The sequence below is a fragment of the Cebidichthys violaceus genome, unplaced genomic scaffold (assembly GCF_023349555.1).
Source record: "Cebidichthys violaceus isolate CVI_PGR_0920_01 unplaced genomic scaffold, fCebVio1.0.p SCAF_16, whole genome shotgun sequence".
In the NCBI taxonomy this organism is placed as follows: Eukaryota; Metazoa; Chordata; class Actinopteri; order Perciformes; family Stichaeidae; genus Cebidichthys; species Cebidichthys violaceus.
The window spans coordinates 4,372,512-4,398,899 of NW_027176329.1; the positions used below are offsets into that span (position 1 = coordinate 4,372,512).

The 26,388-nt window shown below is 40.0% G+C and overlaps 1 protein-coding gene across 1 annotated transcript in view; it reads left to right on the forward strand.

Moving 5' to 3' along the window:
• Positions 1-863: 863 nt before the first annotated feature.
• col28a1a (collagen, type XXVIII, alpha 1a) overlaps positions 864-26,388 on the forward strand; it is a 33,730-nt gene continuing 8,205 nt past the window's right edge. Inside the window, exons 1-28 of the mRNA XM_068710552.1 lie at positions 864-990; positions 3,058-3,623; positions 5,271-5,291; positions 5,577-5,636; positions 7,389-7,442; positions 7,541-7,585; positions 8,282-8,308; positions 8,637-8,681; positions 8,776-8,820; positions 13,255-13,308; positions 13,410-13,478; positions 13,607-13,675; positions 14,779-14,847; positions 15,109-15,177; positions 15,284-15,352; positions 15,441-15,509; positions 16,639-16,707; positions 16,800-16,871; positions 19,561-19,629; positions 20,020-20,091; positions 21,164-21,232; positions 22,932-23,000; positions 23,223-23,291; positions 23,716-23,784; positions 24,216-24,284; positions 24,417-24,485; positions 24,780-24,848; positions 24,980-25,060. Coding sequence (XP_068566653.1) covers positions 864-990; positions 3,058-3,623; positions 5,271-5,291; positions 5,577-5,636; positions 7,389-7,442; positions 7,541-7,585; positions 8,282-8,308; positions 8,637-8,681; positions 8,776-8,820; positions 13,255-13,308; positions 13,410-13,478; positions 13,607-13,675; positions 14,779-14,847; positions 15,109-15,177; positions 15,284-15,352; positions 15,441-15,509; positions 16,639-16,707; positions 16,800-16,871; positions 19,561-19,629; positions 20,020-20,091; positions 21,164-21,232; positions 22,932-23,000; positions 23,223-23,291; positions 23,716-23,784; positions 24,216-24,284; positions 24,417-24,485; positions 24,780-24,848; positions 24,980-25,060 — 2,304 coding nt within the window. The remainder of the gene's footprint in view (positions 991-3,057; positions 3,624-5,270; positions 5,292-5,576; positions 5,637-7,388; positions 7,443-7,540; positions 7,586-8,281; positions 8,309-8,636; positions 8,682-8,775; positions 8,821-13,254; positions 13,309-13,409; positions 13,479-13,606; positions 13,676-14,778; positions 14,848-15,108; positions 15,178-15,283; positions 15,353-15,440; positions 15,510-16,638; positions 16,708-16,799; positions 16,872-19,560; positions 19,630-20,019; positions 20,092-21,163; positions 21,233-22,931; positions 23,001-23,222; positions 23,292-23,715; positions 23,785-24,215; positions 24,285-24,416; positions 24,486-24,779; positions 24,849-24,979; positions 25,061-26,388) is intronic.

Genomic DNA, 26,388 nt, shown 5'->3' on the forward strand with positions numbered 1-26,388 from the left:
AAGGTAATTAGCTGTGGTGGAAGTATTTCAATGGCTGCAGCAGAGCAGTAGTCATACTACAATAGAGTTATAAATAAAAACTATAATAGAGCTAGTAGGCTATTAGTAATTGTAACAGTCCTTTGTGGAAGTAGAAGACAAAAGCATAATTATATTATCGGTATTAATTGTAGTAGTGGTTTTAATAGTTGGGCGATATGAATAAAATCCTGTATTGCATGCATGTATGTATTGCACGAAATCAATTGAGATATTTTAGATGTTTGGCTAACCACACAGGACTTTCTGACTATGCAAAAATCCTATAGAATAAAATAGTGACACAAATCTGTCCTTCCCTTTGCCTATATTGACCTCACACAAGCAGAACTATTAAAGGAATAGTTACCAGAGTATAAAAGCTTTCCAAAATAAATGCATATTGTCTCAATGTACCGTCCTATTGTCCAACCCTATTAGATGCTACTATATACTAGCAGCAACGGTATTGGTATCATTACAAGCAGCACTGGGATGTAGTTTTGGGCAGTAGATGTATGAGAAGCATTCATAATACCAACACTAGCATTAGCAGTAGTACATAGTGGTAAGTGCGGCAGTAGTAGTGGTTGGTAAAAGCAGATGTATCCATAGATGGAGAGGTAATAGTGATGATGTCAAACAGCAGCTGGGACTTCAGCTGTGACAGGGAGCAGATAGGATGAGAGAATTCACCCGAGGCCGGTCCTGTCTCCCTCTTGTGTCCATGTGAAATCACTGCCGACCAGTGATACTGCAAAAGACCGGTGCTGTCCATTAAGTCTCCACTTAATGCTGCTGTAATCGTCTCTACGTTTTTCCAGGCTGAGCAGCTGGACTGAACAATGACTACACGGTGGCTCCTAAAGGTTCTGATCCTTACTTTGACCCTGTCAAGTCCAACCACATGTCAAAGCAGAAAGAGGAAAGGACAGAGAGATGATAACCAGGTCATCTTTAATGAGGCCAAAAGTAAGTGTTTTGAATAGCAATAAAATGTTTCAATGTATCACCTTGTCCAAAGATACAGTACATAGGTCATCCTCGTCACTGATGACGTCTGGGAAAAAAGTCTGATTATTTCAATATCTACATTTTCTGAACACAAAGTCTCGTGACTGATTAAACATACGTGTGTTAAAGGTCTCAAAGGAAAGGTTTTCAGGTTCATACTTGTATTTTGGGGTTTCTACTAGAACATGTTTACATACTTCAATGTTCAAAAACCATATTATTGTTTTCACACTGTCTGTCTGAATATACCTGTATTTTACCAGTATTTTCTAATGAACCCGCATGTGACATATGTAGGGCCACAGTTTGTTGGTTGGTAAGCACTGAAAAAGGGAGTTTTCCCATTATGTCCCCTTTAAAAGCAATCAATAGACATCATTTCTTTCAGAATAAAATTGCAGAAAAATGTCAATCAAATAAAAATGTTGATCTCTACGGTGGATTTAAAGGAGTATGCGTTAGAATATACCATAACGCTATGATTTACAGCAGAGTCGACACTGATTAAATGTCACACCCCGGCCCTTATGGCAGTTTCCTAATTATTGTGCTGAATGTAAAGCACTGTTCCATTTGCAAGCGTCACGGTGAGATACAATTTAGAGCAGTAACAGCCATCTATCCTGGCTGTTGTGCATTGAACTGTTGATTTGCATCCTTCCTCTGGGGACCATAATCATTGTTGAAGATTAGAGCCCTTCTGATGCTGGCTGTTTAAGGCCATACCCGTATCGACGTTTAAGGTCCTATGTTGTAGAACGTGATATTTCCATGTCTTGTATAATTCTAAAGCAGGTCTAGGTGCTATATAACTACTGTGAATGACGCTCAATCTGTGGAGAAATGCACACAGCCCGTATCCAGAAACTGTGGTGTTAAAGGTGCCCGATCTGAGAGCGGGAGCATTTCGATTGCCTCTCCATGGCTCTCAACATGTCGACGGCGAACCGGCGGCTTATAGCTAACGGCGCTAACTAACGAAGTGCAAACTGCGGCGGAAATGCTGACAGAGCTAACAGTGTTTACTCAAATCTTTGGAACCGGAGAGTGGGCGCCAAGCCTTTGGGAAGACGCTGTTGGATGCCTAATAACGTGTGTAATAAGAATTCTAAAGTTATTAAATAATGTTCCGATAAAAAAGGGTTCTGTGGAAAGACCATAGACTGTAGATAAGAAGTAGATGCAGTGATCGTGACGTCACCCATTGGTTTGCGGATTGCCATTTTTAGGGTCATTTTCTTATAGACTTCCATACAAGTACATGCAAGGAGTCGCCCCCTGCTGGTCAGTAGAGAGGATGCAAGTTTTACGACACTTCCTTATTGGCTTCACTCGGCTGAACCGGACGTTGCCGCCTGGGAAAGACTATTACATTTTCTATTTCAATGCCGTATGCCAGAACAATGCAGAACAAATGCAGAAATGATTTCTGTACTCTCTGACAGAAGCCTCTGATGACAGAGATCTGACATTTAAGAGTCCACATTTTATTATCCTTTTTTGTTGCACTGTTGAATTGGTATTAATTTATTTTGTTTAACTCCTCAACTGTTTACTTTTAATTGAATTAACTGAAGTGGCCGTGGGGCAGACACAGACTCTGTGGGGTTTTGGGTGGGTAACTGCTCCAATGGAAGCGCAGAGAAGTGTGTAAGACTGTAACTTCCTGGTCTGAACTCTGGGTTCTCATGGATACAAGTATGAACCTGAAATTGAACATGTCCCTTTTGAGAGTAAAAACTAATTGCGATCAGATGATATTGGCCAATTTATTTGTATAGAGGTTCTATTGAAAATCCACTCATTAGTTTTAGAGATGTCTCATCATTGGTGGAAAGGGTTTGTCCAGGAAAAGTGTTGGATGGGTGAAGGTACCATTGCTGGTGGAACAATAGAGCCTACCGCTCTCTGAAACATGCAGGTAGAAGTTCATTGTAGAAGTTTTAACGTGTCACTGTACCAGCTGCTTGACACTTCTCTAACTGGTTGAATTTGAATGTAACCCGGCTGTGTTTTGCTATCTAGCCCTGATCTGCCCGGTGGAGATCATGTTCATCGTGGACAGTTCAGAGAGAGCCAAATCTCTGCTGTTTGAGCGACAGAAAGACTTCGTCCTGCGCTTCAGCACTAAGCTCCTGCAACTGCAGTCGGCCGGCTGGCGTCTGCGTCTGCGCTTGGCCGCCTTGCAGTACAGCAGCACCGTGTCGGTGGAGCACAACTTCAGGGACTGGCAGGACCTGGACGTCTTCCAGAGCCGCGTGGCCTCCATGACCTTCATCGGCCACGGCACCTACTCCGCCTACGCCATCACCAACTCCACCCAGTTGTTCGGCCGCGAGACGTCCTCCAGCAGCCTGAGGGTGGCGCTGTTGATGACGGACGGAGCGGACCACCCACGCAGCCCGAGCGCTGTGACAGCGGCCTCTGAGGCCAAACGGCACAACATCAGGGTGTTTGCCATCAGGCTGTCGGGCCCGCCGAGAGACGGCTCCATGGGTGCGAGACTAAGATCCATCGCCAGCGCCCCCCCGCAGCAGCACGTCCTCAGCCTCACTGACAGCCAGCTGGATGACAGACTCTTCAATGAACTGGTCAGTCACGTCTGTGTCAGGGTTGCATCGGGGTTATTGGTCTTCAGTGTACTCTGAAGTTTCACTGATGATGTCGTTGCACTCGCAAATCTACTGGCATACATATGGAGAAAACAGAGTGTAGACACTCGGATAGACCATGAAATAAGCAATTAGAACCGATGAAATATAGATAATATATAGATACATTATCAAAGCAAAGATGCATAATGTAGGATTATATATTATATATACACTATTGCAGTGCCTGTTGAAAATATGCTTGTTTGGGTCGGGATGAATGCTTGGCTTCACACTCAACACTGTACCTCAGCAAAGCACCAGCCATGACATAGTTGCATCACACACCCAAGTTGCAGCCACTCAGAAACACCAGCGAAATACCCTGGTTCACAGGATGGAAAAAACAGACTTTACCAACAGGCAAGGAAGGCAACCTGGGCCAGGGTGCTTCCAAATAAAAGGGCCCCCAACAGCTATTTTTATTATGCTGTTTGGTTATGAAAAATATTTAATCATACTACTATTCTAATTGATTGTACCCCAATATAACTGAGTTATGAGTGAAGTAGACTTTTACTGAGCGGTACTAATAGTTTTACAATAATAGTTGATAGGTTTAAATGGTAAATGGATGTACTTGTATAGTTCTTTTCTAGTCTTTCCGACCACTCAAAGTGCTTTAACACTACATGTATTCATTCACCCATTCACACCCATATCACAGGGGCTACCATGCAAGGTGCCACCTACCCATCAGGACTATTCATACTACATTCACACACTGTAGGCACAGCTACGGGAGCAATTCTGTGGTTAAGTGTCTTGCTCAAAGACAAATAGACATGCGACTAGCGAAGCCGGGGATCGAACCGCCGATCCTCTGATTGAAGAACGACCCTGCTCTCTACAGGGTCGCCCACACTTTACTTTAGTAAGAAAAGTTTTGAGTAGGCTTACTTCTTCTACCACTGCCAAAACCAATATACCCAGTTAGAGAAAGGGTTATAAAGTAAAGTCCGAGGTTATTTGCAGGTGAGAGACTTCAGTGAAATTCCCTTAGTGGAGGTAATTTCCAAATAGGCGTATTAGTGGTTTGCTTTGACATAACTACCGCGGTTATAAAGTAAAGTATGATTTTAATTAGCAAAAGCATTTTGCTGGTGGTAATGCTATTAATGTTATAAGTTAGTATCAAGTTATACATTGGGGAATTACAGTCTTACTCAAAAACAAACCCAGGTTTTAGCTTACTCACAGTCATGCCAGTGAAATATTCTCTGGTTCCATTCTCGTGTTGACTACAGGGAAGTGAAGAAGAGTTGTAAAGTGAAAAGTATGGATTCAAGGTTAGGGCGCATTCAGACCAATTCAATTGCACTAAAGCAAAAAAACAAAGGCACAGCAGGGCCCACTGAAGTAGACGGCTGGGGAAACGCATGCTAGGTGGTTTCAAAACATTAAGTAGGACTGTTATATGATGTGAAAATAAAAAAAAACATGTTTAGTTGACAATCAAATCTCAGAGTACCTTTAAATATAATTAATGTGACACATACGTACCTCTAATGTGTGCTGTTACCTTGGTCCAAGTTTATGATTTCTGCAGGATTGGACTGTGAGTAACTGTGTTTTTTTTTCTTTCAGAACACAATTGTCAAAATTGGGGTAAGTACTATGAGATGTTCAACTAATACAACCCCAGTGATTATTCACTCACATGATCAGTGCTTTCTGTGCATGAAACTAATTCAAGATGAGATGAACAGTAAAAACAAAAAACAAACAGAAAGCAAACTATCAACATTAGAATGACAAAAACCTAGAAAACCTTCTAATCATTTCATCTTTTTTCTTTTTCTTTATTTGCTTTGTGTCTAAAGCACTATGTTGATTTAGTTCATTTTTTAAACTATATAATTATATATTTTTTCCCCCATGTCTTTACCTCAGTGTCCGCAGCCAAAGAGCTGTCTGTGTGAGCGGGGGGAGAGGGGTCACCCTGGAAGCACGGTGAGTGTATTACAGTATGCTCCTTTCCTGTAAATCATCGTCCTCATGTGCTTTCACCCAAAATACAAATATTATCGTATAGATCGCCATGTACTATCAGATATTGTGGTTTCATTCCACACAGCATAGATGGATGGATGGATGGATGGGTCTCTTGCTGATCTAAGTTTACATGTATTGCAATTCTTAATACATATTTATAGCTACAACAGCCAGTGAGATATAACTGTAAGTTTGGCTGACCAATCTGTAACTGGTCGTAATGTAATTTAACAGGACAAACAACAACGAGATGTGAGCCACTGTAAAAGAAGGAAATGCACATAATTATAACAAGACAACATGAATCTGATCATTTATCTGAGCTTACAAATCTATTTGTGACCTTGGAAACAGCAATTTCACAAACAATCGCAACCAAAGTTCACCCACTAGCTTTTCCATGAGCTCACAAAACAAAAATAGGGCCAGGTAATGTAATGTATAATCTATACCATCACAGTTTTACAAACCAATCCCAACTCAAAGTCCACTAACTAGTCTTTTCTGGATCTCAACCACATATGGCGTGGTCTTCATGACTGAATGGAGATGGGGCTGTTGATATGTGAGCGTAGTAGCTCTTATGACTACATACATAGCACGGAGCTGATCTAGCTAATCCATTCACCCGGAAAAAATGTCGGCATCGTACACTTCTGCAAACCACAAATATGTTGAATGTTTACTTTTTGCATACAGGCAGAGCAAGGGACCGCTATTGAAAGTTACGTGGTATAATAATGAGTAGGCTACAACAAGTGAAGAAGTCCACTAAGGGTGTGTGGGAGGGTCAAACAAACACAGGACTTTCACCCAGGAGACCGCTCTACGTGTCCTGTGTGACACCAAAAGTTAATGTTGACTTTGCGCTTGTTACGTAAAGTTAAGTAAAGTTGTTATGTGACGATACGTAAGTCGCTAAGAGTGGTTGTTCTCTATTTACGGTAGTTACATTGTTACGATATTATTTTAACACAAACCATGCTCTTTCTTCTAACCTTAACAGAGTAGTTTGGTTGCCTAAACGTAACCAATCATTTCACATTATTAACCATGTGACATTGTGCATTTCTGGAGAAACCTGGCGATACAAGGTTGACATCGAAACACATTTCTGGTTCAGAAGCGCTACGCTCAACATATCAGCACAAAGCCAATGTGTAGCCTGGTTTGCTATTTCTCTACCAGTACACTGCCCAGCTGTGGTAGTGTCTGCTGGCTTCAGGTTGACAGTCACTTCCACACAGAGCCCAGTGAGCCTCACATAGTGGCTTGTTGACCCTGGATAGCGAAGGAGGGGGTTCTTCCAGCCTCAGCACCCGGGGCCGGGGGGCCTCGAAACAGCAGGTGCATCTGGTCGGCATTCTAAGCACTACAGGGAAAAGATGTGAAAGAGCAGGAAATGTTTCCCACAATGTAAGTGTAGCAGGTGGTGCAGGGGCCCGGCTGAATAGGCTGTTTTCACTGGTAGAGAGGCCCTTGGAAAGAAGCAAAGGTCAACGATGGAAGATTAAACGTGAGCAAACACACCAGGCTGAGAAGATCTGAGAACCTGCTGCACTGAGGTGGAGGTTTATGTTAGGCAGGGGTTACAGACAGGTCGCACTGAGTATGCCCCGTCTCACCTTTGCCTATACATACACGAGTCCAAACTAAAAAGGGGCCCAAATGTTCTCATTGGGCACAATCTCTCCCTTTTCTTTCATCTAGGGGAAACCAGGCGAGCCGGGGTTTGATGGAGCTTCGGGTCCAAAGGGATCTCGTGTAAGTCCCTATTGTCTCCCATAATCCAGCGCTGGTAACAGAGAAAGTCCATGAAATGTTGTTTGATGTGTTGTTTTGTCTGGGCTCGGTCACTGCAGGGGGAACCTGGCATTAACGGACGTCCAGGAATGGAGGGCCTTGAGGTAATCATTAAATATCTTTCTCGACCTCCTCCGGCCTGGGTCAGGCTGTAGATCTGAGTTTGCTATGTTGTTCTTTTGAGAGGCATGGAGGGAGCTCCAAATGGATTTTTATCGGTCTTTTCTTCAGTGTTTTACCATAAAAATGATGTTGAATAATGCAGTCTGGGAAGAAGTAATGGACCAATTTACCAGGCAAAAGTAATTCTGACTGATTTGACCTCCTCTCCGGTTATAGGTTATTTCTCTTAGTGTAACACTTTGGGGAAAAACACCCCTTCATTCGACACGCATAGAAAATATACTCAAATATTTTTATTAGAACAGAATAAAATGACATAAAAATAAATTTAAAAAAAGATTATTTTCCCAGTACTTCTGCGCAGTGTCTCTGGCTAGATACAGTCAGTCAGAACAGGTTAATGGTAACTTATAGGTCTCTGCTGTGATGACCTCATTGTGATGACAAGACTTTGAAAAGTTACTGGACCCAGCTGTTTTCACCCAAAATTCATTTTTGGACAGCTCCCCTGTGTTTCCAGTCTTTATGCTAAGCTAGGCTAATCGTGGCCTGATCATTTCTATCTCGCTCTCTATAAGAATAGGTGTATTTCCTGAAACTTTCTATAACATCTGGTGGACAGATATTGGTGTCTGATATATAATAATAATATAGAATTAAATATTCCTTTTCTATAGGGTCGACCTGGCAGCAAAGGGGAAACGGTATGTATTATTCTTATTTTTGCTATCATTTTTAAAATACAATTTTTATTCACAAGGATTCACCACTTATGAATCCGGGTTCAAAAAGTATATCTTAACTATTTGCCATCCATGTTTAATTAAAGGGCTCTGTGATTTGGACATCCCATACATACAGACATTGACAGTTGTCATAGTTTCACACTACAAAGCCGGCAGACCTTATGAACAATGTCAGACACTTTATATATATATATATATATATATATATATACATATAAATATAAATACACACACACACATTATAGAAGGCTACACTTACCTGTTTCTTCACTGCTTGTATTTTTAGGGAGAACAGGGGGAATGTGGTGTCCCTGGTAAAAAGGGAGAACAAGTAGGTTTCAGTATTTATTTACTTTTAATCAACACTATGACTTTTCTTATTTGGTGTGTACACATAGTGATACTGTACGAATGTCTCTCCTCAGGGTACAGATGGACCTCTTGGCCCCAGAGGCCCCAGAGGAGAGCAGGTGACGTTATTTTTGTTGTACTTTTTATCCCATTACCAATACTCTTTGCATTTATGAATGGCTAGGCGGTACATTGGTGTCCCATTATACGCAGAGTCTCAGCTAATGATTTCACATTATAACAGATTGTCTCTTAGCTCAGATGTCTTCCCTCACATTGGACAAAAATCTGAGGCTCTGTGATCATCGTGAAGTCCAAAAATATTCAAGCAGTCTATTTTGGTAACCAATTTCATTAACACACAATGTTTCACAAATATGGATCAAAGTCCAAAAAATTATGGAATGTCATTTAAGTAAATTTTGAAAAAAATATAAATATATTTCATTTCATTTCATATAAAGATATATATATACATATATGTATATGTGTATATATATATATATACATATATGTATATGTGTATATATATATATATACATATATGTATATGTGTATATATATACCGATTAAAGTGGGTGGTCCTCCCACTGGAAAATTGGCAATTTGATCCCCGGCTCATCCAGTCCATGTCAATGTGTCCTTGGGAAAGACATATGTATGTATATATATATATATATATATATATGTATGTATGTATGTATGTATGTATGTATGTATGTATGTATGTATGTATATATATATGTATATATATATATGTATATGTATATATGTATATGTATATATATATATGTATATATATATATATATATATATATATATATATATATATATATATATATATATATATGTATGTATATATATATATATATATATATATATATATATATATACACATATAATATACATATCCCCTGAATATACCCCCTGAAATATATAAAAAATAAAAGTTTGAAAAAGTCCCTCTTTTAAAAAAATTAAATAAACTACTTGTTTATTTATTGATCTATATTGACTAATTTTTTGTTCCCTTGTTTATTTATTTCAGGATTTATTTCATGGCTGTATGTATTTACTTTTTTCTATTTAATACCGACCTAAATGACATTCCATAGTATATGAGTTGGATTCAAGTCATAAATTAAAACTATTTATAATCAAACAAGTATATCTTCATCATATCAGAGTTGTGACAACTCTCATACAAGTGGCTAACCTTTACATGGAGGACATTGAAATGTAAGAAAGAAAACCCAAATATGCTCCTCAGTGAACAGTGACCGTTAGAGGGTTTTAGTGTTACTTTATTGTCCGACCATGCTGTGACTCCATACCGGTATCATGCAGTAGGGTGGTTACATATTTAAAAAGATAGATGTTTCATTTTAAAGCCTGATATTACTACATGCAGTGCACCCAACTGAGACGCGTTTTAATGTAAAAAGTGAAGGGAACTCGATGCGTATGAGCCCTCATCCTCATACCTCAATGGCTGTGTGGTCAAATTGAAAGATTCCCGTGCCCCCCCCCCCCCCCCCCCCCCCCGCGCTGAAACATTCTGCGCTGCAGTGAAAGCCACACACTGCGGGTCCATCTCCTGCTCTGCACTTGTGGAATGTGAGCTGTGGATTAGGTCTTATCCCCCTCCTAATGTAGCCTTTCCAAAGCGGGGAATCCAAGCTTGCAATGTTTGGTTGTAGTCTTTGAGCAGACGTTGTCCCAGAGGATTAGGATTTGGGCACATGTTATCCATTCCCTCTCTCCTTAAATGCTTGTTGCCCCCTTCAGCGTCGGTAGAACAACAGCAGCCAATCGTCAGAGTGCCATTAGGTTTTACGTCCTTCTGGTTCCCATGGAATCTACCTCCACACATTGTCAGAAGTGTATTCATAAACCTAGAGCACCAAAGCATACACCGTCACAGTATCAGTATCCTCCAGTGCTCCAGCAGCTTGAAAAGTCAGTTTACGACAACATTATCTAAATTTAAAGGAGCAGCTGGTGTTTTTGCATGTTTTGGCCCATTATACTTCAAATCACATCTCTTTTAAATTCCATTTTCCAAAGCATGCTTCTGCATGGAGCTGAGCTCAGGACAGATGATGAAGGAGCATCTGTCCTTCTCAGATCAAAATGCCACCTCTAGCTCCTACACAAACGAAGTGATGGCAGTGTTACCTTAGTTTACTGTAACTTTAAAACTGACCATCTGACCTTTTAACTTAAACCATGATGTTTCCCTAAACCTAACCAAGTCATTTTTGTGCCTAAATCTGACTAAACCTTAACCATAGTCACATCATGAGTCTGATTTATTTTTCAGTGATTTGTAACCTCTTGGTAACTGCTGATGGAGGCATCATAAATGACAAATACTTGTTGTTTCTAAAGGACAGTTACTATTTGGAGGATTTGTTAACCGGGACACCTGAATAGAGCAGAGCAATCATTGATGGTATCAGTAACACCTGTGCTTTTCCTACTATAGTCGTTAAGATATTAGTGGGTGTTGTCTTCAGTGGAATAAGTTTCAGTCAGCATTCATTCAAATGACTGCAGTAGTCACATGGTAGCTAGTTATCATCAGCGATGGAAACATGACACCCGGGTGGAAACGCTCATTTTCAGTTTCTTTGTCATCTCAGCCACAACTTCTGTCCAGCATCTCAAAACATCTGGAGATGCATAAAGTGCAATGACCGTTCACTCAGGCGATAGAATCAATAAAAAAAGATACGACCATTAACCAATCGCTTCATGCCAGCTGAACAATTACAACCCACGTACAGTTGTAAAGTACATAAAATAGTAAAACCCAACGGTAAATGGATAAAAGTACACATCCTCCCCTTTCCTAAGGAGGAGATCAGAGAGAGGAGTGAGAGGAACTAAAGGAGGAGATCATTTGAGGTTTTAATTCAGTTTCTGGACGACTTTGCTCAAAAAAGCAAACAGTTGATGTATTTAAATATAAACAGAGCGCCAAGCTAAGAACCGGCGGGGTTTTGTAAACTTTCTTGGACGAGAAGGCCTTGGTGGAGGTGTGCTGAAGCCGAGAGCATGCGTGATGAATGGAATCTGGAAGCGAATGCACTCACACCACATCTCTTTCACAAAAAAGATTGACATTTATCTCGAGTCCTCATTTAATTGAATGAATTAAGAGACATTTGGTTTATATATCTGGATTTATAATTGTGTTTCTCTTGATTTAATGGAGATTTTGTGTGTAAGACACTTATTTGATTACTAATACTTGGGTTGAATACAACAAGACCTAATTGATGAAAATGCACTGATGGTTTGGATTGTGCTTATCTTGTGCATGTTGTCATTTTCTTAAAGCCCAACTCTTACTTTGGATATTTGGAGATAAAACCTACGCTTTAACGGACAGTATTACTAGCTTGAGTCAGGTACTCTATCAGTCAACATGCAGGTTTGTTGAGTTTTCCTCTGAAGATGGAAGTTCACACGTGTTGCTGGCTTGCATAGGAAAACTCTCAAAAAAAGACTTTTCACAAGATATCATACGAACCGTTGTGAGGATATATTGCATGATAATGCATTTGAAAGCTCTGATTGTTCTTAAAACATCAACAATATTTAAACTTGGAATTATGAAATCACAAAATATCCACAATGTATGATAAATACTTGGTTTAAAAGATCGTTGACCATCTGATAAAAGCCCTGACAATTTGATATTTGTGTGACATGATTTATCGGCATGCTTTAGTTGAATTTGCTTACTTTTTCCTGATATAGTGTTGAACTTTTCTAGATCTCTCTCATTTGAGGACAGACTGTTTTTGTCAGAGAGCTTCATGTGGAGCAGACGTCCATATAGTCCAGTCACACTGCTCGTAGTCTCCAGCAGAGGGCAGTCACAGCTCACAGGCCAGTGCCACACACTCTGTTCCCAATGTCCTACAGGTTGAATATATCTGACATGTATGATTAAGTTACATTTAAACATGCTCTACCCTAGTCTAAACCAGTGTCAGGGTCAGTTGAGGTTGAAGACTACAGATTTGAAAATGAAAACAATCTGGGGTTGTGGAGTTAGAAAGAAACGAGTTCACCGGGCGTCTGTAGAGGCCTCAGGCTCCAAATGTTGCCAAGTTGGATTGTGGGTGATGTAAGATCCAGGTTTTCACAGGGAAAGGAAAATGTGTGGAATAAAGAAGACATCTGGTAATCCTGCATCTGCATCTCACATTAGTCCCATATTTAATAACCCACATATAACACATGACTAGACTTGGGTGGTGCAGTTGAAGATGCTCTCAGAAACCCCCACAGGGACCTGGGCTCAATGGAGCCGTGAATCAGAGTAGACGCATACTTCCCAGAGAGTTGGCGGTGACCGGACTGCAGAACTGAAAAATTAAAAATGAAAATACAAAAATAAAAACAACCCTTGTTGTATTACCGTTATTTTAACTCTAAACTAAAATGGTAGAGTTCGTTTTTTCTATATTAAATTGCTTTAATGTTATTTATGATTTGTATATATTGAATTGCCTCTTCCTGTTTTGTTCCTGTCTCAGGGAGCCAGGGGAGGACCTGGAGACCAAGGTCCAGAAGGGACATCTGGATCTAAAGTAAGAACACTGGCAGTGAAATTTCAAATATTGCAAATCAATCAGTTTGTTCACAGGTTGAAGCTACAGGCACGTTTGTTAATTCCTCCCTCCCCTAACAGGGTGAGCGAGGACTGAGGGGTGCATCTGGACCTCCAGGAGATAACGGCATTGGGTTCCCTGGACCCAAGGTAAATTTGGGTTTGGTTTAGAATTTGATTGAATAAGGAGCATCGTCCTACTTCCATCTGCAGGAAGGCCAATGTGTGTCCTGTTTACTTTACAGTTTATCTCTAATCTGTAAACTTCATTTTTTCAGGGTGACAAGGGGAACCAAGGAAGACCAGGTCCTTCTGGACCAATGGGTACAGGTGAACCAGGAACACCGGTGAGTTCACAAAACTAAGTTAAACTACAGAAATATACTGTCATGGCTATGATGTTTTAGATATTGTCACTGAATATTCTATCAATACATGCATTGGAGATTAGTTAGAGACATGTTAGCCTCCTCGCTACCCAGTTACAAATGCTAAAACAGGTGTGCCATAAGAAACATGTATAATAACGGACATGATATTTGATCAGCTAACACATCTACATGTGTCTGTTGTTTTAAATAAATGAATGTTTATCGCAATCTGGGTTGAATAATTCGTCTTTAATTGACCCTATGATAAATATTTTACTCTGAAAACCAATAATGCTTTTTCCCCCTATTTTAAATTCCGGTCTTTACAATGTTGAGGTTGTTTTAAGTGGTGCAATTGAAAAAGCTTCCAGTGTCCAAGGACAATTCCATCTGAGCTTTACTTCTTGAATCATTCGACAGAACGTGACCTGATAAGACGGAGGTCTGATAGATTCCATTCAGGCTTAATTGCTCGTTCTTGGTAGCGGTGGAGTCTGAATTTAATTAATCCAACTTAAAGAAACCTGATTTTAGGACCTGAATTCAGTTTTTAGATCTACATGTGACTTGCTTTTGAGCAACTTAAATGTTTATTTTTTTTTTTTTATTTGCATTTGTGAACCCTTGAAAATTTTAAAGGAAGTTTTTGACATCTGATTTTTTATATTTAAATTAATTAAATTCAGACTTAAATTTGTAACTGATATTACAACAGGTATTCAAATTTAAACATTTAGTAGTCGGTAGTGGTTACATTTTAATTGCTTATAAAATTCAAATTATTATGGCCTTCCTTTGCTTCCATAGTAATTATAATTAAAGGGCCAGCCCACTGAAATTTTAGAAAATCATTTTGTCACAAACTAAAAAGGATCATTTCACGCATATATATTTTAGTTTTTATCTGCTGAGATACACTAAAGAATACTATTACTAGGTTATTATTGACAGTACAGCTGCTTTTCTAGCAACTGGCGTTGTATAATTGTTGCGTGAATATTATAGTGCTTCCAGTACGATCGCTAATATATTGAAATATCTGTTCATTCAGTATTTATTCAGTTACTATATTTGTTTAGGGTCCAGCAGGGCCACCAGGGATGCAAGGATCGTCAGGGTTTCCAGGTGAGGGTCTTCCAGGGTCTAAGGTAAGTTCCAAGACAAGCTGGTTCACTACAACTAGTATGTGTCATTTTATTGATCCTTTATTTAAGACAGTCTGCAATGGACAGCGAGAAACATTTCCAAAAACGATGCGTTTTCAAATATGAGATGTGACACATTGGTGTTTTAAAACCATAAAGGGAAGAAAGACCGGTTTTGAGTCTTTGAGTCTTAAGATAAAACCGAGGTTTGATGTGTTATTCTTCCTGTTCTCTTGACCCTCCCGCTGTGTTGTTCTCTTGCAGGGTGACAGGGGGTATGAGGGTCCCAAGGGCGGCCGTGGACCTCCAGGAGTCGGGTACAAAGGTGATAAGGTACGGGTTGACTGTTAAACATGGTTTGGATTGCACACATGTCTACTGAAAACCTGTGATGCTGTAAAGGACGACTTGTCTGACCTCTCACCTGTCTAACCCTCAGGGAAACACAGGAGCCCTCGGGCTGCCAGGCTTGGTGGGGTTTCCTGGGGCAGGCATGCAAGGAGAAAAGGCAAGGCCAATGGAAATGTTTCCTCTACCTGTTTATCCTTTATTTGTGTAGCTCCACTTTAAATTCTGATGTTTCCCTTTGGCCGTAGGGGGACCTAGGGCCAGCTGGGCCTTCTGGTCCCAGAGGACCTCCTGGACTGGGTATAGTTGGACCAAAGGTCAGTAGAAGTTATGGGTAAAGAGTTGACACTGTAGCGTTTGAATTATTTAGAAGAATGAATAAGGTTAAACAGACATTAAGTAAGTTACACATATATTTGATATTCATGATGAAGGAGGATAAACACTATAATACATGGCTTTGAAGCAAGACTGGGAGAGCACTTAAATACATTAGTTGCTCTCCACCACTGCTTACTATACTCTCGTCACTTGTGGTCACAGCGGCCGCTGCAAAAGTTACACAGGCAAAATTCCTGAAATAGTAATCTTTCTTTTGTCACAAAGCATTGAGTACAGGACACAAAGTCAGACCTTGCTTTATTTCACTCGTTTACTTTTACTAACTAACTAGGATAGAGCAGGATCCCGGCTCCGCTAGTCCATGTTGATGTGACCTTGGGCAAGACACTTAAATTGCTCCCGTAAGCTGTTCCTGCGGTGTATGAATGGGTATGAAGGGCTAGTTAGAGTCCTGAGGTGGTGCCTTGCTTGGTAGCCCCTGTCATCAGTGTATGAATGTGTGTGAATGGGTTAATGATGACATGTAGTGTTAAAGCACTTTGAGTAGTCACATACTAGAAAAGCGCTAAAAAACAGTCAATAATTTACTTTCTCGTGAGAAAGTAAATTGGGATTTCAGATACTTGTGATTCATTATCACAGAAAGGCTTCTTCAGTATAAGAGGTTACTTTACAAAACACAGTTATCATAATTCTGTACTCACCAGTGACATCACTACAAATAGATCCAATGTGGCAAAAAAAGCAGTCATATGATGGAACAGGTTAGAGGCTACACTAACCTGCACCCAAGACGTCTGTAATAGTCTCTCACTGCACCCTAAAACTGTCCGTTCCCTCGACTGAGTGTATGGAAGGTTTAAACAGGCTGTAAACTGTGATGGATGTGTACAGCATAGAATTCGGGTAGCCTAATAGTTTTGCAATGATATTTTACACCAGTTTTGTACCTGGATTTCCTCACAGTCTCACAGTGGTTATTTTAATTTCCTCAAAAGTTTTTAAAAGTATGAGATTTACCTGACACCAACCACGGGGCGCTAAAAACACCTTTTTGAATCGTTCCGTTGCTGGTCGTCTGATGGGATTTGTGTTGTTTCCCAGGGCGACCAGGGTTTTCCCGGAGAGTCCGGACCTCAGGGAGAGAGGGGTGTAGGTGAACCAGGAGCGAAGGTAAGACAACCAAAGTCCCCATTGAACAAAACATGTTCAGTAGTTCAGCCCAGCGGCACCCAGAAGTGTTGAGTTTAAGTGTGTTGTTCCAGGGGGAGCTGGGGCTTGATGGGGCTGCTGGGATACCTGGCATTCCTGGTGAGGACGGAGCTGTTGGGCCTAAGGTGAGTCACGGTCACATTTTGTAAAATGACATTATTCAATCTGAATTGAGTCCAGATCAGATGTTGAACCAATTACCAAACAGTTAAGTACTTGCTATATTTTGAAATGGGTAGTCATAAAAATACACAACAGAACTATCACTTGAAGACAGTGAAGCTATGACATGTTACTGTGTAACAAGATGAGTATTTGACATGATATTGTAAATATTATATGTATTATTTATTACATAGTTGTGTGAACTAACGAAGCAAAAGTCAGCATAATTCGAAAACCTGCATCATTGTACCGAGAAGTTATCCTCAGAGCTCTTGATATATTTCACCATAGAAGCATCAAGCTGATGTACTGCTTGTTGTAACCTAGCTAACCCTTCCTCCAAAGATGGTATCTTTAATCCTATATCTGTGGTGGATGTGATGGTCAAAAATCAGGATGAATGTATAGCAGGCGGTGTGAACCAATCAGGACCAAGACTTTTAACTATTTACTATACAGTGCTGAAAGAATAAGCCCTAAAACCCAGAAATGAGTCAACATTTTTGCATTTCCAGTTTTTTCACGTGTTTTTGGTTAAATGCTTGAAATAAAGTCTGTGTTTAACACAAGCTAAAGAGATTTTTTTTTCTACCACATAAAATACATCAGTAAATAAAAATGTCTAAATGAGACGACTAAACGTCATCACTTGAACACTAGTCCGCCTTTAGCTTAGTGGTGGTGACGTAAAGTCGTGACCATGGTGTAGTTTTAATGTTTTACTTCTGGTGTTTGCATTTACACTTCAAAAATCATAAAAGTGGTGTTCATCTGCGAAGATTATCCTGCCGAACAAAAGCTGTAAGTATCAGAAGTGTTGTTGTCGGGAACCAGTGTGATGCTAACTTCTGGGTTGGCCTACAAAAATACGTCATCCCTGCAGCTCTCTGTAGCAGCTTGAAGACAGTAAGTGAAATGGACCACATTAATTGGTGACCTTATTACACTGCAAAGAAGGACTGGCTATGGTTTAAAAAACTACGACGCCAACATCAATACTAGTACCCTTTAAGTGATACAGATGCCAATAGAGTGTACAGTACTTTATTCGGTACCCATCATGTTAATGGTAACTGCGTGTCCCACTGGCTAGCAAATCACTGCCACTCTACACAGCGCTCATCCAGCACTAATCCAGCGTTAATCCAGCGCTCATCCAGCACTAATCCAGCGTTAATCCAGCGCTCATCCAGCACTAATCCAGCGTTAATCCAGCGCTCATCCAGTGCTTAATGCTGATAGCGAAGTCCATGTACGTACGTTTACCACAGAAACTTAGTGCCTATCCTCCGTGCCCCCCCCCCCCCCCCCCCCCAGGTAAAACTGTTACCTCTGTCAGAACTGTTGCTGTTGTTAGCGCTGTTAACACCATTATCTGATAACCGCCACCTCAGACATCTCTGTGTTCAGAGCCATAGGGGTTGAAACAGCTGCGATAGTGGGCCAATCACACGTGGCATTAAATCGAAGAATGATTGCAGTGATTAGCTGTTGGGTACAAAAAGGAGCATGTTTGGTTATCAGCAAATATGAAACTAAACTATCAACATCAATGGAGTTATTAACATCATTAAGTTCATTAACAATTACTAATAATAACGGGGCACCACCCTGCGAACGGGGACCAATAACCAAGCTATAAATTGAGTCTCAAAATTTGTGTTCACTCAGAATGTCCACAGTCAAAGTACTGTTCTACATTCAGAGTGAACAGTAAAAGTTGAATTCGAGCACAGGCCACTACATCCAGCTGTTATTACACACATATGCACAAGTAATCACAGAAGACTGCTCTTTAACATATTTAAAGAGTTTATTAAATCCAAATGATAAATGATCAAAACAAATAATATCAAAAGCCAACAAACGCATCATACAGTTATATGTCTAATACCTAAAGTCAAGTGAAAAGTGGTGTGAGAATATATATATATGTACATGTATGTATATGGGGGTGTATGTGTAGACCATAGACTACGTTCACCTACATGTCTGAGATGGTTAGCTAAATCAGTATGTGTGTATAACTATATGTGTGCATGTTAGTAGAATAGAAAGAAAGGAAAGCCAAACTCTAAAGCAAGGCACTTAGTGCTGCCGTAGGATTTGGATCTTGTCCTCAGGTCATAAAACCAGTGGGGGGGCGGGGTCCCTTTTGGCCAATGAGGAGCCAGCATTTAAGTTTGGCTGGAGCTGTTAGGTGTGGTCATCTTCCTTGGAGCCTGGCCTTATCAGCACCCGGCCCTTTTGTTGAGGCCAGCATATGCTCCTTTGTTTAAAAGCACATATGAGGGCCTTAGTCAGCCATGAGGTCAGAGTCAGACCCCAACAATGCAAACAGTATTTCTTTTTCTAGTTCTTTTTTCTAAACAGGATAGATTGCAGGTAGTGTTTGACTGGAGAAGTGTGGATACTACTTGATACTGGGTTATCTTTGGTGATACTTTAAAGGTATTACAAACTGATACCCAGCCCTAAAGGAGTGAACATAAATTAATCCCTCTTTGCATTACGTGTCCACCTCAGCATCGTGTTTCAACAGGAATGACACTATATCAAGGAAGTAAAGAAGCAATTTCATGGTGTCTCGACAGAGTAACTCCACCGTCACACGCTAGAAATGTTTGTTTGATCTGCTGTTTGATCTAGGGAGAGATGGGGTTGCCAGGTCTGCGAGGCCTAGAGGGAGCACCGGGGAAAGGCATCCCTGGAGAAAAGGTAATCAACCACAGTGCAGCTGCTCCCAAAGTAAACTTCCAATCTCTTAGACGATATCCCGATGTCGGTTTGTTCAGCATGAACGGATGTTGCCTTATTTTATTCAGCCCTTGCATGTGGGTTCTTTCAAACGTGACGGTTGTAAAAACTAGGACACGTGCGTAAATAGTAACTAAGAATTCAAAGTGATTATTGTACATGTTTACATATCTGTACTGTCAAAGACTTAATTTACTCAGTCATATACATGCAAATTTGACTATCTGGGTTATTGTATTAAGTTGTATTTAACTTGCAGAGATGCTTTTTGAATTCAGCACAAAACACCTTCCTGCTACGGTACCAGAGGGGCTGAGATGTAACGCGTCATGTGTATGTGTTTCTCCTCAGGGAGACAGAGGCGACCGTGGACCTAGGGGACTTTCAGGGTCATCAGGCCCTGTTGGACCTGCTGGAGCTAAGGTATGTTGAATAGGTTACCCCTAGGTACTATAAGAAGAAGGTTCCCTTTAGTAATTCCCGAAGGGGCATTCAATTCTTTCACTCCAACTTATTTTACACATACACATCGGCCGTGGTCTGCCCACGAGCAGTTAGGGGTTCGGTATGTTGCACAAGGAGATGGAACTGCCTACAAATCAACACTTTGTTCTTGGTCCGTTTGTTTACACAACTGCTCTATCCAACACTGGAGAGGTTAAGCTCTCACAGCTTTCCCAGAAACAGAGCGGTTAAAGATCAGGACGTGTTTGATGGTTGGATGGTTAATTTAGGGTCTTGGTTTAAGAGGTTTGGAACTCTAAAGAGCAATTTAAGGGTAGTCCCACATGACAGCTGGAAACTTCCACAGTCAAGTTGAAGCGCATAGTCTAAGGGTGGCCAAACTTTTTGGATTGAGGGCCATATACAGAACAATCAAAGGGGCTATGGGCCAAATAGTAATACATGCATAGTTTTCAACCATTTGTAAGAAAAACAGTGGTCTTAGACCAGAAAACCCCATATGCCATGTCATAATCAACTATGCGACACTACTTAACAGTTTAAGGTTTCACATCACAGTAGTGTGCCCACATATTACAAAAAGTACTTCTGTTTCTGCTCTGTTTAAATTCCATTAAAATTAATTCAATACTTTTAAACTCTAATACCCAAGGGCCCCTTAAAATGTGATTATGTTGTGTATAAATCTGTAAATAAGTTAAAAGAGCACTCATTGTAAAATATAGTTTTTTGTTAATGCAAGATTAAAAGATTACAATGCAAATGTGTTATATGAATTAATAAGTCTAATGTTAAGATGTAACAGAACAGAATTTGAATAATTAACTCTGGCCAAAATGTCCACCTGTTAGCAGTTGTAATGTAAAATATTGCTGAATTGACGTTAACCTGTACTGATAAGGAAGCCTCCTTATTTAAGCTCTTGAGACAAGAGCGACGTGAGAAATATTTGCTTTGCTTCTATGGTCTTCTTGACACAAGCTTTTATGTGCTGGCAGCTTAACGTCATCTCACTGGCATTTTTGTTCAGGGAGAGCCGGGGAGTCCGGGACTAATGGGCCTACCTGGAACTGCTGGGCGTGGCTTACCAGGATCAAAGGTAATGACACCTAGTAAATCAGTAAACGTGAACACACACATACATGATACAGACACCCTGACTGAAGAGTTTAGTTCAGTGATAGAGTGACGATTGACATTAGAACGAGTCCAACAAGGCCAGAATCCCCAGCCGTCAGACAGTAAAGAGCAAAAAACCTATAAACAAACTCATATGGAAGAGAAGTGAGGATAAATGTAAAATGATCAGTCTACTGTAAATGTCTATTTACACAGCACACTGCACCCACTTCCTGTCTCACCTTGTGTACTCACTGTCATTGCGTGTATACCCTTTTGCTATAAAATGAGGGATTATAAACAACGTTTTGAATGTGCTCCAAATTTTACGTTCCTGCCCTTACTTTGTTGAGCAATGTCAACGATTATGTTGCCAAGAAAAAAGTAATCATTACTGCAACTACAATAAGACCTATATGGTTAAAAAGAAAGAAAGAAAAAAAACATGGCATGTACACAGTTAAACATGCATGGTGCACCTGTACAATGGTGGACTATGTTGCAAACCGATGACCAAGGTTGTCTGGGTTATCTCTGCAAAACTGTTGCAGCAAAGTTACAACTTTTTTTTTACCTGCTTAATCTCACATAATATCATGTTTACCTATTACACTCAAGGCAATGCGGTCAACACCATTCATTTGTTTGTGTGAGACCAACTCAAAGGTGCCCTGATCTCTTGAACAACAACAAATCAAAAGCAAACCAGAAAATATGTTTAGTGTAGTGTTGTATATCAAAGCACACTATTTGTATCCTTGTGGTCTAACAAACGTGTTTATGGCATTTCCTTACTCATAAAACATGAGCAAAACCCGGCAGAATGGCTTGTTACGACAATGTGGATAGCTGGTCCCTGTAAAGGTCAGGCCACCTTTAAGTGAGCTTGAGGCAAAGTTGTCGCTAACGTCGCTGCTAACCCTCAATTTATTCAGCAGGAGACAGGTATATTAAGGTCTTTTTGGTAAAAAATAAAATAAAATCTAGAAAATGCATAATAGGGTGCTGCAGGAATGAATTCTAAAACTCGGAAATGAGTCGGCACGTTTGTGTGCTGGGTTAGATGCCTGAAATGTGGTCTGTGGTTAACACACTGAATAGATTTAAACTTGTTGTTCTACGATAGATAAGACATCAGTAAATACACCTCTGGTGAATTTTGAGTCTTTGACAAGTCTTAACAAAAGCGGTTTCTAAAAAGTATAACATGAAGTCATGTGACCGTGTTGTAGTTTGTTTATAGCCTAACGTTAGCGTTTTACTTCCGTAGATAAAATTAACACTTCAAAAATCATAACAGTGATGATCATTTATGACGATTATCTTACTGAACAAAATATGTAAGTATCATAAACGTTTGTTTTCCACGGAGCTCTGCAATAATCCCAAATCCAATGGAAAAATCCCATTGGCTTTTTGTCGAGGGAACTAAAGCCATATATATAATATTTTTTTCCATTTCAAAAAGACCACCATACATATTTTGTGTGTAGAATAACAATCTGTAAAACTAGCAGCTATAGAAGTAAAGTAAATGTAACATAACCTATTTACATCATTGTCTTCTGTTTTTCTTCTGATACATTTGTAGGGGGTCTCTACAGTAAATGTATAAATTGTATTGCGTATATATTATGAGCTTTAATTGTAGGTTAATTGTTAATTTGTCCAAATAACAGGGAGATCCTGGTCCCGTAGGACTAGCTGGACCTATTGGAGAACATGGAGTAGGAATTATTGGGCCGAAGGTAACACTAGCACACGATATGTTCACCCTATCAATATATCACACCACACTGCTTTACCCAATCATTTTGAGAAAGTGGTGTGTGAAGTCTCTCACATTACAGTTTGTCTGCAATAAAAACACCTCCAGTTCAATTGTTTTTTGATGCTAATGTGTAGATACAACAGTATTTGCTAACTGTTTGTCACTCTCAGTATTTGCTGTTCTCCTGTTCCTCTATCAGGGTAACAAAGGAAATACTGGACCGGTCGGGCCACCAGGACTGAAGGGAGATGGCTTCCCAGGACCACAGGTGAGAGGAAAAAGTCATCCAAAATGAGGAGTACAATCAAATTATGCTCATATGTAATGCAAGAAATCAGGCTGTTCTCATTCACCGTTTGTATTAAAAACAGTGCACTGTAACTCGTGCAGGGTTGCCCTCTAAGGAAGTTAGCTAGCGTAGTACAAAGAGCGACACATCAGCGCAGCGAGGTGGATGGGGTGGATGGGTCAAAAAAACACAGGAGAGCGCTGGTCAAACTTAAACATAGTTGCGTGTTTTGTAACTTATGTATGTGATATTAGTTAACACTTGCTTGCGCTGCTTGATATTCATATTAGAACTCACAACAAATGCAAAATAACTTTGCATAAGTTATCATAAGAACTGTTGTATTAGGATATTTAGAAGTAAGACAGGTTTGTAAATTTAATTTTTTTCTTGTGACCATTAGGGGTTGTCTGGCTTACCAGGAGTGCAAGGAGAGATGGGACATGAAGGGAAAGGACTACCTGGACCTAAGGTGAGGCACAAGTGTTACTTCACAGCAGAGAGTCCTCAGAGGGACATTTGCTGAGGCTCATGGGAACTGTAGTGTCATTAAACATACCAGAGGGAGAAAGTAGTTTACAAATAATTTTGAAGTATTTCTTCACATTAACCGTAGCATTCTATAATCCTAAAGATGATTCATGCAGATTTTCACTGCTGAATATCAGCTTCAACATCAAACAAGCAAAAGTCCTCATGAATGTGGTTATGGTTGTGAAATATATAGCAGTCCATGTGGTTTCCAATTGGAACAGAGACTGTTGACCTGTGTTTAGTGTTGGTGAAATGAAAAAGGACAATGGAGTGGATGTGGAACAAAGAAAATGGTGTATAAGGTGCTGTATAAGATGGATAGGCAGTGGAACGTATTTTTAGTCTAAGTTTGTTTTATCTGTGTGTCAGGGGGACAGAGGCTTGTCGGGCATGCCAGGGCCATCAGGTCCTCCCGGAATTGGACTTTATGGACCAAAGGTGTGTGTGTATCTACAGTATAAAGGGGGAGATAAACAAGTCTATTTCTATTGTTCTTATAAACCATTTCCTCTATATATCATAATATTAGCCTAATAACTTGACAAACGCTGTGATACATTGGGTTCCCAGGGCTCAACAGGGCAGCCTGGTCCACCAGGCCTGCTAGGACATCCTGGAGAGGGCATCCAGGGACCAAAGGTAGGCAATAAAAACACTTGACAAGACTGGTATGGTGTACTTCAAGAAAATAGGATCACAAATGTGCCCCAACTGTATCATGTTGTTTCCCAAAAATACGATGGAGCTGAGCATGTCTATCCATTATCTTGTCTTGCAAGGATGACCATTGTCTCATCTTAAGTCGTAAGCCTGTGCTGTCACATCAAATAAATCCATCTGTGGTGTTTCACTCAATGGACAGGGCTTCAAGATACGTCTATATGCTGATGATACTCTTGTGGTGCTTACCAATTCATCCATGTTTATTCTTAGGGAGAACCTGGATTTCAGGGGCCAATGGGCCCTCGGGGACCACCAGGGGATGGCCTTCCAGGGGAGAAGGTACTTACAATACTGCCACTGCATGTGCCAGTGGTTGCATTACCTGTGACATATTGGCTCTGATTACCAGTGCTTCAAATTTGCTGTAATAAAGAGTGCTTTCACACACTCACTCACTCACTCACACACAGGGTGACAGAGGCAATCCTGGAGACCGGGGAAAGAAAGGAGACGGTGGAGACTATGGAGAACCTGGATCTACTGGACCGATGGTAACACAGCATGTCCCATCTTGTTTCATGGTTTAATAACAATCAAACAAGTTGCTTCTCAAAAGGTCTGTGATGATCTCAGTTCAATGTGAATGCTTTGTTTTCCAGCTATAATTTGTTCTGGGTCACAGTTTCTTTTCCTTCTCGTAGGCAATGCTGTCCTCTTTATTTAATGTAAAATGTAACCTATAAAGGAAGGTCCTGATAGCAATTTTTTGTTGTTGTTAATTTTCATGTTGGGAAACATGTATCAGACATAAGCTCCAATGAGCGTTTTCAGGCTGATGCCATCATCAATTTATCATCATAAGGATCGACTGGTCTTAAACTGATTGTCAATTAGGTCCTGTTCTTAAAACCCCTGTTTGTAGGATTTGAACATTTCTGACCTTTGCAACTCGTCGTGGTAGTATCCAAAAGGCAGAAAGTAACAAATGCTGCTAAAAAGGAGATAAAATCACAGTTACTGTTATAATTGTGCTGTACTTATATTACATGGACGACATTGTATTTTCAGAGATTGGGTTTCCATCTTACAAATACTATAACATTCTTATTGTAAATACAAATAAGAATCCCATATTTCCGGAAACTCCAACGTAGCTGGTTTAGATAAAAGCCCCAAAATAACTCTGGTCTTGTATACATCTAGTGTCTCAGAGTAAGACATTGGTCCTAACAGGCCAAGATATATTTAGTCTACATGTTAATATTCTATATAAATTATTGTTTAATCCATACAAATGGCTTGCCAGTGTTTGCAAATGCCAGCCGAATGCAAATGGTTTATTAGTAAATATCACTGATTTATGCCATTTATTCATTTTAGCATCATATTATTGCATAGAAATATGACCATTCACCCTTGGATCTATATAAAGGAATCAACTTGACTTGTCAAGACATACATGATTGACTGGATACCTCAGATGCCTTTTTTTTTTTTTACTGTCAATAAATAGGCAGCTGCTGTCCCCTCTTCCCTGTACAGGCACTGAATCTTTTATTGGTATGGAGTACTAGACCGTACCTACTTTCACCCCTGAATTACAGGAGAAGTCCACGTAGAAGAGATGTCATGATGGTGGATGGGTCAAACAAACACACACAGGACTTGCACCCATGTGTTCAGGTCCTGTGTGAAACAAAAAGTAGCCTTTGACTTATTTTAATGGTAAATAATGTAACAGACATATCAATTTAAATCCACTATGGTGTTTTACTAAACCTAACCAAGTAGTTGTTTTGACTAAACAAAAGCAAGTAGTTTAGTTTTTTTTTTTTTATTTAGCCTACAACATTAAACATGTTTAACACTGCCACCGTAA